This window comes from Athene cunicularia (assembly GCF_003259725.1).
Source record: "Athene cunicularia isolate RWA chromosome 8 unlocalized genomic scaffold, athCun1 chr8_part1, whole genome shotgun sequence".
Classification (NCBI taxonomy): Eukaryota; Metazoa; Chordata; class Aves; order Strigiformes; family Strigidae; genus Athene; species Athene cunicularia.
This window is the reverse complement of record NW_020799109.1, coordinates 2,269,462-2,286,366: the sequence shown is the minus strand read 5'-3', so window position 1 is coordinate 2,286,366 and position 16,905 is coordinate 2,269,462. Positions and strand designations below refer to the sequence as shown.

The window sequence follows — 16,905 nt, the reverse complement described above, 5'->3', positions numbered from 1 at the left end:
AACAAAACCACTCAGCAATACCACAACGTGGCTGTCAGTTTTATTTTGTTAATAAATGTAACTCCCATAGTTGAAAGAGAAGGTTTTAGTGAAACAATGAAAATCCCCTTCTCATTAGCAAACAAGCAGAAAGCATAATGTGTCGTTTTTCCATTCTTTGCTAATTCAACAGAGGGTTTGCCAACAAAGAACAGACTTTGACCTGTATGTCTAGGCTGACCTGCTTTAACCTTTGCTTTTGCATCATCCCAGAGCAAAACAGGCTACGATGTATTTACAGGCCTACTGTTGTTTGAATTCCTTGCTTCAGCCTCCTGCTCAATAGGAGGCAGTACCTTTTTGCAAAAGCCCTGGTCAGGCCAGCAGTGAGCACTGTAGCATGAGCTTAAGTGTCTTTCTGAAATGGGGCCAACTGCAGAGCACTTTGTTGGGGTCCTGCAGAATTCAGTGAAACCATTTCTATGGTAAACTGGGGAGAGAGAGCAGAAAGGAAGAAGAGAAGCCTAGGAAATAAAATCTGATCGCAAAGTTCACAGAAGGTGGGGCTGGGCAGTCAGTGCCTGCTGCAGGTCAATGAGCAAGGCACAGATGACACCACTGGTTTAACATCCAAGCTGTGATTTACAGCCGAGACCAGCATCATGTGTCTGCTGAAATGGGTGAGACTTTGCCATGTGCTGTGAAGTTTGTGGAAAGTGAGAGAAGGCAGAAAGAAGTTCCCTTAAGCAAAGCTCACTTTAAGTCATTTCTTCAAAGATTTTAAACTTCCACCAGAAATTACAGCGAGCAGTCACGCAGTACGTGTGTTCACACCCATACGAACAGCAGCAGTTCAAGCTCTTACAGGCTGACATGAATAGGTGGGGTTTATGTACTCCTCATTTTCATTAAAACTATTCAAACATAACACATGCACTTATTTGACATGTCCTTCGGATTCCCATCATTCCTGCCTTTCCAATGGAAGAGAAGCAATTAGACAAAGGAAGTGAAGGGTACTCAATGTTGCAAGAATCAAGATGACATGGGAAAAGAAAACGTTTTAAAGCTGCAGGAAATCTTATGCCCAGTTTGCCTGTTTATACAGCCAGATTCACCACTCCTGTATCCGCTGAATAATATTTAGCGTCCCATGAAGCCTGGGGAACACAAAGTAGGGATCAGGGCAGGAAGAATTTTAGCATTGTAAATATATAAGTACGCTGGGTCATGAGGCTCAGACATAGATTAAATCCACTCATTCCGGTAGCATTACATATACGTTCAAATATTGTGATGAGTCAAGGACCACAGTGACAAAGCAAGAAATCTTCATTATACATTTATGCATTACCACAATTGTGCACAGTTCAGGTAATCTGAACTGGTGAATCACCCTCTGCAAGGAAGTGTCAGGTAACAGAAAACTAAACAGAAAAGTAGCAGATAAGTTTTGGGTTTTGGTTGTTGTTTTTTTTTTTTTCATTAGCCCTCTGCAAAATGTTTTACAACACGGGACAGATTCTGAGAGGCTTAGCAACTAGTATACAAGGTAAAACCAGCTTTGTGTTAACTTATTTGTATATGGTGTCTCCTCTTAAAAAAAACCCTAATCATCCCACTCAAATTAAAAAAAAACAGTATCTGTCAGAAACGAGGATGGGAGACCATCACTTCATACAAATCTGAAGACAGTCTCTCCCACCATTTCCTCCACCCCAGGCAGTTTAAGAACTGCCCAGACAGACCCTTGGCAAAAGCTTCCACCCTAGACTACGTAATGTGTATTTCTTCTACAAACACTGACTCACTCGCAAGGAAGGACGCATCACTTTCAATACTGTCAGGCCTTGCCACTGAAAACTTAACTAAAATCCATATACTCACAACATCTCTGGGCAGCTTCAATGCACAGGTCCTCTGAGGTAAACTCGCCACTCGTGTAACAAATGGGATTTTTATCTTGCAGGTAGAAAAGTATTTCTAAACCCTGATGTTGAGCTTCCAGGTTCACTTCGCTCTTCTTTGTGCTCCTCATTTTTGCACAGAAAGCCATGGCTTTGCAATCTTCTTTTACGTTTAGATACTGAAAGCGGAGAAAAAAACAGTTAAAGAAACTGTGAAGTAGAGTTTGAATATTTGTCAGAACACAAATCCATTGCTTAATCAGCCTACTGCATACTATGATGGGCTAGGCACAGCGTTTCTCCAAGCCTTCACATGGGGAATCTCATTATTCAAAATCAGTACTTTTCATAAATGAAGGGAAAAGCGATAAAAGAAATGTCAGTCATTATTCTGTTTCTGGTAACTGTTCCAAATAATTCCCTTCTGTTCTGGTGGTTCCCCAGCTACTCTAGAAGGTTTCTCTTCTTACTTTAAAGCAGGAATAACTTTCACATCCTTAGGTACCTAACTGGCTGAAAAATAATACTTGAAGCTGGGTAATATAAACAGTACAATTTCCTTTTTTTTTTTTTAGAAAAAAAAAGAGCTTTTTTTTTATAATCTCCTTAATAGCTAAATATTTCTGATCGTTTTCCCTGCTCTCACCCTTTGTTTTTTAAACTCCTGATACTTAATGCGTCATGGTAAAATGAGCTTTATTGGAGAGTTATTTTTTTTATTGTTACTTCTCTCTCTCTCTCCAGAAGGAAAGGGTAGCACTAAGTAGGTTTAATGCAATAGCTTTTAGACTGCCAAGAATGCATACGAGACAGCTCCGACTCAAACAAAAATGCCATGTTGCATTTTTACCCAGTGTTTAAATAGAAAGAGCAGAAAGGAAATAGATGAACACACACTCTGGCTATTATGGGGCTTGTGTTCTGTGTTTTACTAAGCTTTAGCTCAATTAATAACAGCCCAAACCACCAATTCTGTAGTTTATGAAATTAATCCTCACACCGAAAAACAAACAAAACCAAACCTCAAATGCCAACACACCTGCATTTATGTGACTGACTGATCCTCTATGCAACTGAAACGGATTATCTTGATGCTTTCCAAGAGCAACTTGACTCTGGCTGAAAAAAAAAAAAATAAATTAAAATTGTCAGGAATGTCTTTGTACAGTTTGAGCACAAAATATATAGTCAGACTGATAAAATGCCACTTGCAATCCAAGGGAAATGTTCCATTAATATAACTGAGATCTAGATCTAGCCTCAAAGCGTGCATTCAGCAGTCTCTGTAAGTCTACCTATTTCTTTTGGGTGCACCAACTGAGATGAAGAGGGGAAAAGCCTTGGTTATTCCTTGAGGTTTTTTTTTTCATATTTTCAGAACATCAATCATCTTTTTGGTGTCATACTCATTGTCAAGCTGTGACACCTATGGAGTGTTCTTTATCTCCTTCATGGCTTTTGAAGTCACTTCATTCATTCTTTAGATTTTTAACTACATATTGCTAATGCCAATTCTTCCCTAGTCTCTGTTGCTTCCTCTGCTTCCAGATTACCAGGGTGTTTTTTTTACTTTGTTTTATTCTCCTTTGCTTTATGAAAAGTACAGAGCCTTGCATAGGCAGCAGAGAATAAGGAAACTACCCAAGGGAGTATATCACTCAAGGGCTGTTATTTCTCTCAGCAGAAGCTTGTTCACAAAGAGCACAGCCCATGACTTCAGTGCCTTCAAGCAGCAGGAGCACCTTCCAAGAGCCTACTACTTTTTTATTTTTAAGTCTTACCTAACACCACAAACCACCTCAGCATTCTGGGGCTGGTTTGCAAAACTACTCCCACCCACAGTTAGAAGTTATCCCTTATCACCTGAAGCATTCCTGGCAGGTATCAATACCATCCTTTTTTAATGGTAGGTGTGACAGTGCCTCTATTTAAAGTATTGTCTGATGCCAGGGCTGTAAAATCAACAAGACGCAACAGGAATATTTAAGAAGTAGAGAGGGGAAGAATGGGTGTTGACAAGAAGTCTTGGCATCTAACTTGGCAAGCTAGTCCAGCCCTGATGGTAGAGCACAGAGCATCAGCCAAAGAGCTGGCGTGCTTGGAAGCCATGCCTGCATGTTCCTTTCCAAGGGTGGACAGGCTGCTCCTCTCCCGTCAGCATGGGAATAAGTAGATGGAGAAGGAGTCTGGACTTCTTGAAGAAAAGAAAGATGTAGGGCTCTGTTCTGCATCTCCAGAGGGACTCCCGTGCTCTGGCAGTGGTCCCACACCACTGCCTGCCAGCCACAGCTCCACGATCTCAAGGGGAAACCATCCCACTGGAGTCTCCTGGGGTAGTCACTAAGGGCAAGAGTAAACTAAATGTGACAAAATATTTCTAAACTAAATGGTAAACATCACCTATCTGAGGCTGAAAGATTCCTCCATTTGTATTCTCCATCCCTCCCTTTTTCTCTTCTCCCCTGTCTCTGCCAAATTACACTTGAACTAAGCATGTATTGTTTTTGCTGCAGCAGCATCGGGCCTTAATCTGATGCAGCAGACCAACGAATATTGTTTTATAAGCCTTAGGTTTAGTCTGGAGAAAGTCTGACACTGCTGCACAAGCTTCCCTGGCACTTGGAAAGCACCCAGCGAACGTGATACTATCATAGACAGAATAACATTTAACAGCACCGCATGCATTTACAATGAAATGGCATGTTCCTTCCATCCGTGCCACTTTAATACGAATTTTCAGTTTCCAGACACATTCCCTCAGCAATAATATGGGGAAGAAATAATTGAGAGCATGAATTACCGGAACACGCAGACAAGCCAGTAATTATTTCTGCACAGCACCAGAAAATTTAAATGCAAAATGTTAAAGATATTAGCTTTAATCTAATTGAAAACACTCCCTTTTAAATGACACATCTTATAACTGAACCTCAATATATTTTAATGTCTGTGTGGGCATAATATTAAAAAGATTGTCCAGACGTTTTAAAATGTGAAGGGAAATATAAAACCATTGCCTCCTTGCAGATTCATAAATCAAAATTGTTGCTTTTCAGCACAGCATTCTTTGGTTTTGCTTAATAGCTCGTACTGTTGTTTCTAATCGTGGCAGCAATTCTGAATAGGGAAGAAATTCCCTGAAAACAGAATAGGGAAGAACCTTAAGTGCTGCTTCATTTACAATGTGCTTCTGGGGATGAACCAAACAAACCAACATCCAATCTCTAACTTACTATATACTAATGAGTTTCACAGATAATTCCCATACTCAGTGTCAGGAATTCACCTTTTTATAAATATATCTTAATCTCCCACAAAGTCTCCTCTGAACAAGACCAATTCCTGCTCTGTCCCAGCAGCGGCACCTCTCACCAGGCCTGACAGTGACACCACTGCACACACAGGTCAGGGCAGCCTGTTGCTCCTCCAGACCCGCGACTGTGCCCCGTGCCAGGCTCACCCCGGTCCCGTGTGCATGACCCCGAGCTCCCCACGCCCGTTACGCTCCGTCTCTGGCAATCTCAGGCATCACATCACACACCCCTCATGCTTCAGCTCAGAAACCTGATGGGGATTTTTCACCTTCCCCACTTAAAAGGTTTCAGAGCCTCAGCGGACCACCGTGTTTCGTGTATCGTCTGCAGATTATCTCCCTCCCTCGTGAAGGTTTCCCTGATCAACTTACAGATACCGGCTGTATCCTTTCTCAGACTGCATTTTGCTTGGCTTGCACCACGCTCCACCGGTCCCTTCCTGCACGAGAAGCTCCACTTTCCCCTGCTCATTCTCACAGCACTTCTCAGCACTTAACCCGTCCTCTCCGAGCAGCACTACTCCGGGCACACGAGGGAGCACGACGGGGATGCGCTCAGGCTCTGCTGGGAGTCTGACTGACAGGACAGCATTTGTTTTTTTCAAAGCACATATTCTCTTCACCTGATTTCTGTTTCTCATGGTGAAAGAGCCTTTTGTGTTGCATGCTGCAAAACAGATAGGGAAAGGTAGGACAGCTCTTCTCGAGATACTCCTTGTTAACTCCACCTGCACTACAGGCCTTTTGTACGCTCCCCAGAGCAAAGGGCTTTTCTGGTCATTTAAAATCCTGACTAGTGTATACACACATACCTGCCACCTTCTTACAAGTCTATATTTCAGCCGCAGAGTAACTCAGCTAGTTGGCAGGGTGAGCAAATCCCCAGCCCGGTGCACCACCAGCAGAGGGGGACAACGATTCATCCTTTGTGCTCCCGTTACAGTCACGAAATTAGGGATTTTGGGTGCACAAAATCAAAACCAGGCACCCACAGTTGCCAAAACTCACACCGAATTTCTTTAGACGAGGGTCAACAAACAGATCTGGGCCCAGAGAAAGTATTTTTTTCTCATGCACAGATGAAGCCCTCACAAAATTCTGGTATCAGAAAGCTGAAAAGTTCAAAAATAGGGAGAGAGAATTCTAAAGGTGGGTTGTTCAAAATCAGTTTGGTTTTGGTGTGGCTACTAAACTATTAAGACTTAATGAAATATCTGGAAAAGAATAATATTTGGTAAAAACTCAAGTTCCTGTCTATGACTTGACACAGCCAAGATCTCTTCAGTAAAAAAAGAATTTTCAAGCCCAATTGTCACCGCATTTCTACGGAAAAAACTCACATGTACAACACGGTTAAATAACCCCTTTAAACTTTTGTATGACTCAAAAATCAAGGACAGAAAAGGTGGAGGCATAAATTAAATACTTCAAAAATTATTTGCAAACCTTCCTTGAACCAGAAAGAAGAAGTTAATCCACAGTTGTGGAAGGAGAAGCCCAGGAAAGCCAGCCTGGCTCCGAAGCCTCCTGTGAAGCTGGGACGTCTGCACCTGGCCCTGCCAAGAGTCCCCCCACCCACATCAACAAAAATACCCCCAAAACACAAAAAGAGCTTCCCTTGAGTAAGGAAAGAGAGGATAAAGCTGTCAGCTGGGAGATACTCCAAGATGTCAGACACCAACAGATGCTGTCTCCAAACTCCACTGGGCATTTTTAAGAAAACATCTCGCCTGAGCTCAAACAAGGCTGCAGATGCCACACAGCTTAGGCTCCTCATGGAGACAAGGGGGTTTGTGGTTTTTTTTACCCTGACTCAGTTTTCTCGCTCCCAGTGGGCCACACTTAAATTTCTCCCGGCAGAGCTGCCACAATCCCCCGCGACACAGAGGAGATCCAAGCAGAGCAGCCGTGCTGCCAGAAGAAACGCCCTCCGCTGCCAGAACGCTGCTGCCTGTCCCGGCTGGACCCAGCACCCTTTGGTTTCCATTCACAACACATTTTAATGGGCAAAAGGAAGACATGAAACCCTCACAGGCTTTAAGAAACTCCCCAAGTCCACATCGACGCTTCACCTGAGGCAAACCTGTGCACCGAGACCTGCTCTCAGATTTAAAATGCAAGTTTTGCTTGCTGCTTGCTTTGGAGGGTTCTGACATGAAAACAAGACGCCGGCCGGCACTGCTGACCCCCCCACACCAGCCCTGCTGCACCACCATCCCCGTGCTATCCACATTTCCACCACAGACAAAGATCATGGAAGCAAAATGCAAAGATGGAAAGCTTGTTTTGGGGGCAAAAGTCCCTAAAATGTGAGGAGAGGAAAATCCCAGAGCAAATCTGACCAAACCAGAACTTGGTTTGAAGCACCATTTGCAAGCTCTTCCTCTTTTTTTCCCCCCTCTCAGACAATTTAGTTTCTGGTTTCATGACAGGGGCAGAGCCAGGGGATGTTTGTGATTGCTTATGCTAAAAAAGTATTAGACAGGCTTTCCTTACGCATGTGGAGCAGGACATTTTTGTCATATTCATAGTTTATGTCAGCCCAAAAGTTCTCTATTATTATTATTTTTTCAACACGCTAGTAAAGAAACTTGTCACAGCCCGTACAGCACAGGCCATGCATCTAATCCAGCATAACCTATTAGAGACTCATGTAAAATAAAACCAGGCACTCAACTTCATCGATTTTAACAAGAGAAAATGACAGCAATGATACGATAGCAGACAGTGATGAAGCAGCACATTAAAAGCCTACATCTCTGGAGGGGCCATCGCATCGCTGACCTCCTACAGCAGCCCTGGGAAGGCACAGCCACCACTGCAGCAGACAAACGTGGAACCAGCCTCGATTGACTAAAGCTCTCTGGAAAGAAAAAGGGAAAAATAATTTCACTGAAGTAGAACATGACTGTATAGAGAGCTCCTTCAAGTCTCAAACTCCTGCCCAAGTCTGAGGAGAGCAAGAGGTTGAGGGCTTTCCTCCCTGCTGCCTGCAGAGCCCGTGTCGTCTTCTGACCTGGGGATCTGCTCACTGTGCTAACTCGGCTCTCAACACTCCCATTTGCTAAGAACAAATAATTTAACTATAATAAATATGATCAGTGCTTTTTTTCTGGGGACATTTTTTTCCAGTCATTCTGAAGGAAAAAAAAAAAAAAAAGCTTTTAAAGTCTTATTTCTGGGAATTCAAGAAGCCAGCTCCTACGGGGCAGAACGAGGTTGCCTTTTTAACGATATATGGGTCATTTCTATGCACATGCAATATTTCACCCTTAATGTATTTGATGACATGCTATTTTTTTCCACAGAACTCTTTCACTGAACGTGCAATTCAGTATTTATTTTCTTTTATGCTGTTACTCAAGAGTGATCTCACCACATGCTGTTTACCTCTGGCCCCAAACCAGACTTACTAATTCCCCTTGGGTTTTTCTATAGTATTCATTCTGTGATATGACTGATCTATGTTGTAAAACTTTGTTTTAAAAAAAAAAAAATCAGGCTGAAAGCGCATAAAATGGAAATTTTCAGCAAAAATAGGTAACGTGCAGTAAAGTTCTGAAGAACTGAAAAACAAGGTGCGTACGATTGGGTATGTCAGCCTTCATTATTCGCACGCTTATATTAACAGATGTTAGATATTTCCATTTTTAGCAATCTAACTCCAAAAAGCAGAGGAAGCAGACTCCTGTCGCGTTCACTTACTGACTGCTTCAGACCAGACCCAACACAAACCCACTCGATTCACTGTCGCACTATGAGAAGACTGTAAACCGTGCTCGTTTCCTGTGCTTTTCCAATGCAATTTCAGCTACTTCTCTGAATTTCATGACATGTCACCTACGTGGGAAGAAGTTTTTCGGCTTGCTCAGAAAGCTGCACGTTAATTTACCACCTCTATTGTCCCATCTGCAACGGCTGTTGCAGTTGCGTGAGCACGCACACAAACACGGAGTCACATTTTCCTCTGTATTACTCGATCTTTCCAGCCTGATGTTCCTTTGGATACGGATTGGGCTTCTATGAGAGGAATTGTAATCAACAATTTTTACAGCTTGCTTCCAAACTGTAAATGTGTACTTAATCTCATTCACTGTTTCTGGTATAATAACATCTTTAAATGACACAATTCTTGAGAAGCTTACAAGCTATTACACTATATCATTATATAGTTAACACTAACCCCTTTTCAGCTAAAGTTGTATAAATTTCCTTGGAGGCAAATACATTCTTGTATCAAGCTTCAAGCCATCATGGAAACCTACCAAACAACAGGATTTTTATATAATTACCATGTAGCCAATACTCCAAAACCTATTACACACAAACTTAAGGAAAGTTAGTCCACCTTTTTTTTTCCCCCACAAACCAAATATCTAAAAAGAACTTTATTACTAAGATTGATGCTAACAGGACTGAAGGGGGATTCCAGGCTTAAAGAGACTTACACGAACTATCTGTTTTTATTTCTGCCTGGGACACAGAATTAATGATCCTTTTCCTTCCTTTATTTTCTCCTACACACCGCTCACCCCTCTCTGTGCCTGTGCTAGCACGCAGCCAGCAGTTTGCACCTTTCAGATGTGATGGAAGTCTGCTGGCAAAAAGCCACGTCATCTTCCCAGCAATGAAGCAGATCTTCAGGAAAAGCGGCCTCTTCCTGATGGCACTGCGCTGATTTAAGGGGTTTCCTTCAGTTCGGATGTGTGGAAAAACTTTCAGAAAAATCAGTCAGTGTGGCAAAGACCTCCAAATCTATGTTTTCTTGGAAGAGAAAGTGTTAAGGGTGTGCAAAGCTTGTTCCTTCTGGGCTCACCTGGCAAGCGATCCTTCTCAGGTCACTAGAACTGGACGTGTCAAGCCTACACATGTGCTCTTCGTGCCTCAGCTAAAAACTAAAACTTCAGTGACAGCTAACACAACGTGTCTCACAACTGGGGCAGACAGAGAGGGAACACAGGGTCACGTACATCAGCTCCACCACTGCACGGTAACTCTTTCAACTCAAGAGTCTTTGACTGTACACCCAAGCCAAAACTCAGCACAGCACTTTGGTGTACAAGGAGGTGCTGAAGCCCAGGGAATGGCTTTACCTTTTCCAAGAGAGGAAAACATTCTGTAATTGTTGCACAGATCCGTCAGAAAAGCAGGAGTGGAAACGAATGTAGAATGGAAGACAAATCACTACAACACACATGATATTTTCTGCCACAGCAGGCTAATGCCATCACACAACTCACCGTGCTGTGCGTGTACGTGGCAAGAGCAGCCATCTGGCCAGGATGGTGCTGGGGTTTAGGAGCACAAGAGGGATTCACTGTCTCAACAATGTGACGGGACTTCTACAAAGCTTCAACACCTACCTTCCTCCTCCACAAATCCACCTCGTAATTCAAGGTCCCTTTGCTCCCTGAATATTTAGGAACAACCAGCAGTTTTCCTAAGCGGGAAAAGCGACCAGGAGGGAGATAAAGCACTTTCATCATCTACATCTTCCAGGTGAAGGTCTGTAACTGCAGAACAACTCCCCTCTTTAACCAGACTGGAGCAAGAGAAGTCACTTTGTCCAGCTCTCCTGAGTCTTAAAGTCTCAGAGATGTCACCAAGCTGAAACGTTTGAAGAAGCCCGATGACTGGAGGACTCGCTATGCATCTACAGGCTCTCCTCCAAGTTCTTCTCACAACTTTTATAAGCCACAGTCCATCCCATCTACACCTTATTCACCAAACTGATTTCATTTGCTCAGTAGCCTGTGCATGAGAAAAACGACCCCGGGTCCTACACGTGCCATGCTGGCACCACACCGTTCCACGCTCAGCACTGTTCTGCTGGCAATTACTTAGACCAGGGGTCTACCTGGGAGGGGACTGTTTGCACTCCCGTGTTGCAAAACCACTACATCGCCCTCAGCATAACACCGAGGTGATACACCCCTTCAGGTACAATGACCACCACCACGAGCTCCTCACTGGTGCTCCTCAACAAGGGAATCCTACGTTTTACTTGCTTTTAAGGAAAAGCAAGCTTAGATTTACGATGAGAGCACCCGGATTTCTGATCACGTCTTAGATCTTTAGTAAGAAACAAACCAAAACAAACAGCTGCTGTCTAGCAAAGTCAAGACCAATGAGACAGCACAAGAAACATTATCAGCATGTCTCTTCTGCAAATGAGCAGAGGAGAAGGAGAAATTAAATGACTTGCCCACTTACCCAGGAAATCAGCACCATCATTGGTAACTAGCCCGGGTCTTCCACGTCCCACTTGGCAGCCTCTAGCACGAGAGGTAGAATTAGAAGCAATAGTTCCTCCAAATACCAACAGCCTGAGTAGGTGGACTTTACACACACCACAGCCTTCTAGTTCAAAGAGTATGTAAAACATGCAAAGGGGCTGGGACTTGGTGGCGATCACGGAGCTACTGCACAGCTCCCCTCCTCCGAGACTCGCTGGCTGTTCACAGACCACTCTAGCAAAGCTCCCAGCACAGTAACCACACACGGTCATTTCCCTCCTGTTCAGCCTGTAGCCACTTCCTTGAGAGCAGCTACAGATGTTCTCAACCTTTTTCATTTTCAAATCGTATCGCAAAATGGAGACTCTCCTCCCAGTTAACCCCATTTCCTCCTCCCTGAAGCTGGGCAGCACTAACTGCACAGGCTGGACGTTACGATAGTGGCAGCAAAGAGGGATTGCAAGCAAGCCCCCCTGCTCCCTCCTCATCCCTTACACCATTCCCCACCGACAGCCACCATGTGTATGGAGGTCACCTGGCCTCAAGAGCAGGAATAGGTGAGAGAGGAGATTTTGCTACAGCAAAGCTTCTTTACCCTAGAGGAGCAACTTGCCCAACATCATCCTGCAATGGGGCTGAGCAGCCCAGAAGCAGCACTGGCACCCCAGCACCTCCCAAAGATCAGGAATTACTGATGGTGAAGAACAATCTTAAGCTGACCACAGCAGCCCTCGGAAGAATGAGCTGAAATACCGGCACCTCTTTGCATTCCACCTGGTTTAAAAAGAAGTGTCGCTAACTCGCTGCCATAAGCACTTACATCACTTATAAAGGCCTTAAAGAGTTCTATCGATGTGGTCAACATCTACTCTGCATACGGCATGACACTTAAATCCCCCAGATTGCTTTGTTCACAAAGATTTCTGGTAGTCGCGTGCTTCCTGTGGTGGCTTTGCACTTTGGTAAGTGTTTTTTGATGGTTTGCCTTTTTCTTTTTTTTTTTTTAATGTGGTGAAAAAATATTGTTAAACTTCACTCTTAAGGGCCCACCATTTAAAACAAATCATAAAGTAAAGCAAACAAAACTTTACCAGTTATTTTTGCCTTTCTGTTCAGAGCAAACCACCAACAAAGACATCCCCTAACCAACAAACATTCTTTCTATAATATAGTTGCAAAACCATACAATTTCATAGCAAACTTGGGAGTTGCTACCAACAGCAAGAGCAATTTGATCTTCCAAGTCTCTTAACCCTCTCTGTGTTCTTTGTTCCTCTTTTATTAAGTTAAACTCACCCTGGTGTAATGCTGGTAGCCCCAGCTGGAACACGGCATGTAATTCTAGTTGGAGAAGGCATGGCCAGATGCTACAAAAACAGTCTCAGGGTTAAAGACAGCATCTCAACTAAAGCCCCTTCTGTTAGACACTATATATATATCTCTCTATATATATATATATTTCCGATGCAACAAAGCAAAACACTGAGATTTGAAGTGCAAAAATCAGTGTAAAGCAGCAGGTGCTCCATTAGCGGAGGTGGTGCTAATTGTAGCTGTGTGGTCCTGTAAATCACAGTGCAAAAACATCTGTAAAGGCCATCCCATACCAGTAAAACCAAACGGGAATGGAGCAGCAAGAAAAATTTCCATGGGATTTCAGATCTGAGCACAGATCTGGTCTCACCAACAGTGCTTCAGGTTAATAGAAATCAGCAAAAAATTCTGAGGTACAGCCACCAAACGTCACCACCGTCTTCCTCCTCCTCATCTGATCTCACCAAACTCCTGGAGCAGCAGCTCACCTTTCCTGCAGTTAGCTCAACCTAACTGCACGGATCAGCACGCAGCCGTGCTGCAGCCACAACTACCGAAACCAAGAAATTAAAACACACATCATCAACAAGGAAGATCTTTTAGGTAACACCTCTGTCCTTCAGTCAGATCCTAAACCCTGGGAAACCTGCCACCTGGCAGAGAGGAACTCAGCAAGAGGAAGAAACAGAGCTTAGCTTCATGTTTTCTTTCTCCTAGTATCTGCATAAGGGCAGAACATGGCAATACCACTAAGAGCCAGAACTCACTCGGCGTTCCTCCACCAAGAACAACTCGAGGGGACTCCAGCTGCTCTTTCTCACAGCATGAAGCTCTACTACTGTCAAAAAAAAAAAAAAAAAAAAAAAAAAAAAAAAAAAAACTCGCAGGTCTAGAAAAGTAGAAGCACTAGTCTGAAAAGCAGCATTATATCTGCCAGATATAATTGCGCTGTGATTTCTGCTGCGTCGTGCAAACCACCACCTACATCAGAAGGCAAGCTGTAGCTCTCCTCCGGTGACTGTAAGCAGAGCGATTCCAGCTTTCCCTGCGCATCCCACCGGCCACCCCAGTGTCGCACACAGTGCAGCATCCTGACCAATACCTCACCGCTCCCTCGTACCAACGGATCGGTTTTTAATGCTTTTGAGATAATTTATACACAGATGTTCTTTTGGAAGAGAGTTAGCAAGTGTTGCCATGGAAAGCCACAGCCATCTGAGACCAATTTACAGAAAGAAATGAGCTCTACAGTAGTTACGCCAATACCACCCAGAGCTCTAAAAATCAAACTGACCTCCAACTAAAACCTAGATGCTGTGAAATAAAGAAGAGCTAGTCAAGGTAAGATTTTAACCTCGTCTTACTATACCTATTAACTACTGTATTTTGAAGCAGCTTTTGCTTTCTCAGACACTGGGCTTCATTCTTCTCGCTACAGCAAACGGCAGTCACCACATCTGGAAATAAGAGGTGTGCTACTGTGCTCACTAGTGCTAAAACAGTCAACAGATTGAGGGTAAATGTTCTAATGATGGTAGATATAGCAAGAAGGAGTTATTTAAAAACTGAAAGCATCCAGGTTAATTAACCCTACAATAAAGAATAAGGAAAAAAAAATCTGTATTTAACCATATAAGTGCACAAGAGACAGGCTCAATGGAAAGTGAACAATATGGACTTTTTCAACCCAAAAAGTTCCCATGTAAATTTATCGGACTATACTGGTTCACTGTGTATAGAAAAAATGTTCTAAGTTTAAAAAAAAGCTGTAAGGGAGTGACTAGCTTAGTGCTTCATGTTAAAAACCAGACAACCCAAGGAAGAGGCCTCCAAAATTCCCACCTCTGCCTCCACACAATGCCTGGGGATGGGGCCCAAATGCTGGGGCAAGAGACCTGAATGCTCACAGAGGATCTGCTCAGCAAACTGCAAGGACCAAGAAACGGCTTGAATGTTGCATTTGGTTTTAGACCTCTTCTGAAAAGCGAAGGCTGGGTGTAAAGGTCAGTGTACGCATCAGCAGATGGGCTTCAGAATAGGAATGGTCTCTGCAGATAGCTTATCACTGCAGCTAACCAGCCCTAAGGTCACCTTCCAGATGCTGTCTTTTGTTACCTGTGCACGCTGAAACAAACCAGCAAGGTCTATTTGGCTCAGCTACCCACCCTTGGGTGGGTTTTTCCTTGGCTCAAGAGAAATCATACTGAGGCAAAGTTAAGGGGTTGCACCAGGAACAGACGTTCAGGAGATGCCAGCAGCCAGAGAGCTGTTTTCTTACACTGCACCGCTCCATTAAATGGCATTTCAATTTAAAGGGCATTTCCTACCAGCATGACAAAGACCAGAAGGAAGATCAGTGCTCAGAAAAGAAAACCAAAGTCAAGTTCTGACACTGCTATTTGAAGCTATTCGTATTTTTTTAGCTTTTGATTTAAGCAGCTTCTCAACAGTGCAGTATATATCCACTGGCATGCTCATACCTGTGAGTATTTTTCAAAGTGTGTGTATGACTAGAGATAAGAAAGATTTACTGCCACTGAGACATAATTTTTAATATGAGTGGGGAAACAGTTCTTTATTGTCCACCTGTTGGGATAAACACACATAGCAATTACTTTTTATTATTGACTGATCACCAGAGTACACTTACATTATGGTTAGCTGTAAACACATTTATCCCTATTAGTCAGAGGAAGGAATTGCAACTAATTGGCTGATCTGAAGCAAAGTGAGACACAACACTGAAGTCTTCTAAGTCCATTCAATCCGTTTTATGGATTTGTTTTCGGCTTATTTTCTGCTCTTCTCACCATTTCACCAAGGGCAGGCAGCAGGTCAGCTCATCGACAAGGTCCCTGCAAGGACTGCAGTGCTACACGCTGCAGCCTTACCCACCACGGATTTTCTCATGCTTGGTTTCACACAAAGACCTGCTGGGGTGGCTGCAAACATGTGGAAAACAGAACAGTACTGAGAGTAGCATAAACCGACCTTTAGAGAAAAGGGATCGTAGTGATAAAACTTGAAACTGGTTTATTTTTAGTCTCTGCCTGAAAAGCAATGGGGTAGGCTCTCATCTTTTCTCTTCAGAAAATGTCCGTTACACCTCTTCTCCCCCACGTGAGCAGTTCGAGTACAGATGAAAAAGGAGTTTACACTGACCTTCACTCACCTTGGGCTCAGGCAAATGGTTCGTTAAGAAAGAAGCTACACTCCAAACAGGTTTCCCAACCAGAGCTGAGAGGGGACCCTGGCAATACTTGCACATTGCCCCTGTTTCCTCTGTCAACAATGTAAAACACTGTATGCTCCTCTCATTGTCAACCTAGACAATTAAGTCCAAGATGCATTTTTATCTTATCCTGAAACAGAAATTTGGAGTAGGCTGGATGAGGTTTCCCAGTCTTTCCTCTGACTGAGAGGGGATCTCGGACATCTGCATCTAAATTCGTCTCTTTAAACTGGAGATTCAAAAGCTGGATGAGCAGACCCTCCCCCTGGATACACTGTAGTTTGCTTGTCATTACTTCTGTATTCCCAGGCTTTAATGAATCCTTATATTGCCTACCTTACTTTAAAAACAGGAGGTAAGCCCTAAACATCACCTGTAAAGTCGATAAAGAAATGACACGGTGCAGCTCTCACCCCAAATCCTTTTTCTATGACCACAACTGAGACAAAGACTGGAAAAAAACATCATTTTTCATAGCTGCAGGCTCTTTTTTTCCTAAAAATCATCAAATGCAAGTAAATTGGCAGAAGCTGCTTGAAACAAAGGAAGTCAATCAGTGAAAGCCAAATTAAGCTATTTAGATAGTTCTGAGTAGACAACTCGAGCTCTGCCAAACAACAAGGATCCTTGTGCCTCTCTTTGGTGACCGAAAAGCTGCTGTGGCTCTCCAGTAGCAGGGTCAGATGCTCCTCCTCCACTGTTTTGGCCTCCTGTGTCCAACCTTACAGATGGTGCTTGCTGCTTTCTCACTTATGCACACACAGAGTCATCAACTGCTCCTTTCAAGACAAACACCTCAGATGTCCTCTGGATACAAAGGCAGCACGCATCCTCCACGGCTTCGTACTGATTCTCCTACAAGAGTTCAGAATATGGGACAGCTGTGACAGTGTGAAGGCCAGGCTGCCAGCTGCTGCAGTTGAA

The 16,905-nt window shown here is 43.5% G+C and overlaps 1 protein-coding gene across 2 annotated transcripts in view; it reads right to left on the bottom strand.

Annotated features, from left to right (window-relative positions):
• JAK1 (Janus kinase 1) overlaps positions 1–3,005 on the bottom strand; it is a 30,181-nt gene extending 27,176 nt beyond the window's left edge. For both annotated transcript variants that reach the window (XM_026853588.1, XM_026853589.1), the window contains exons 1-2: positions 2,926–3,005; positions 1,867–2,065 (exon numbers count right to left, since the gene is read on the bottom strand). In XM_026853588.1, coding sequence (XP_026709389.1) covers positions 1,867–2,065; positions 2,926–2,931 — 205 coding nt within the window. In that variant the 5' untranslated portion in view covers positions 2,932–3,005. The remainder of the gene's footprint in view (positions 1–1,866; positions 2,066–2,925) is intronic.
• Positions 3,006–16,905: the final 13,900 nt, after the last annotated feature.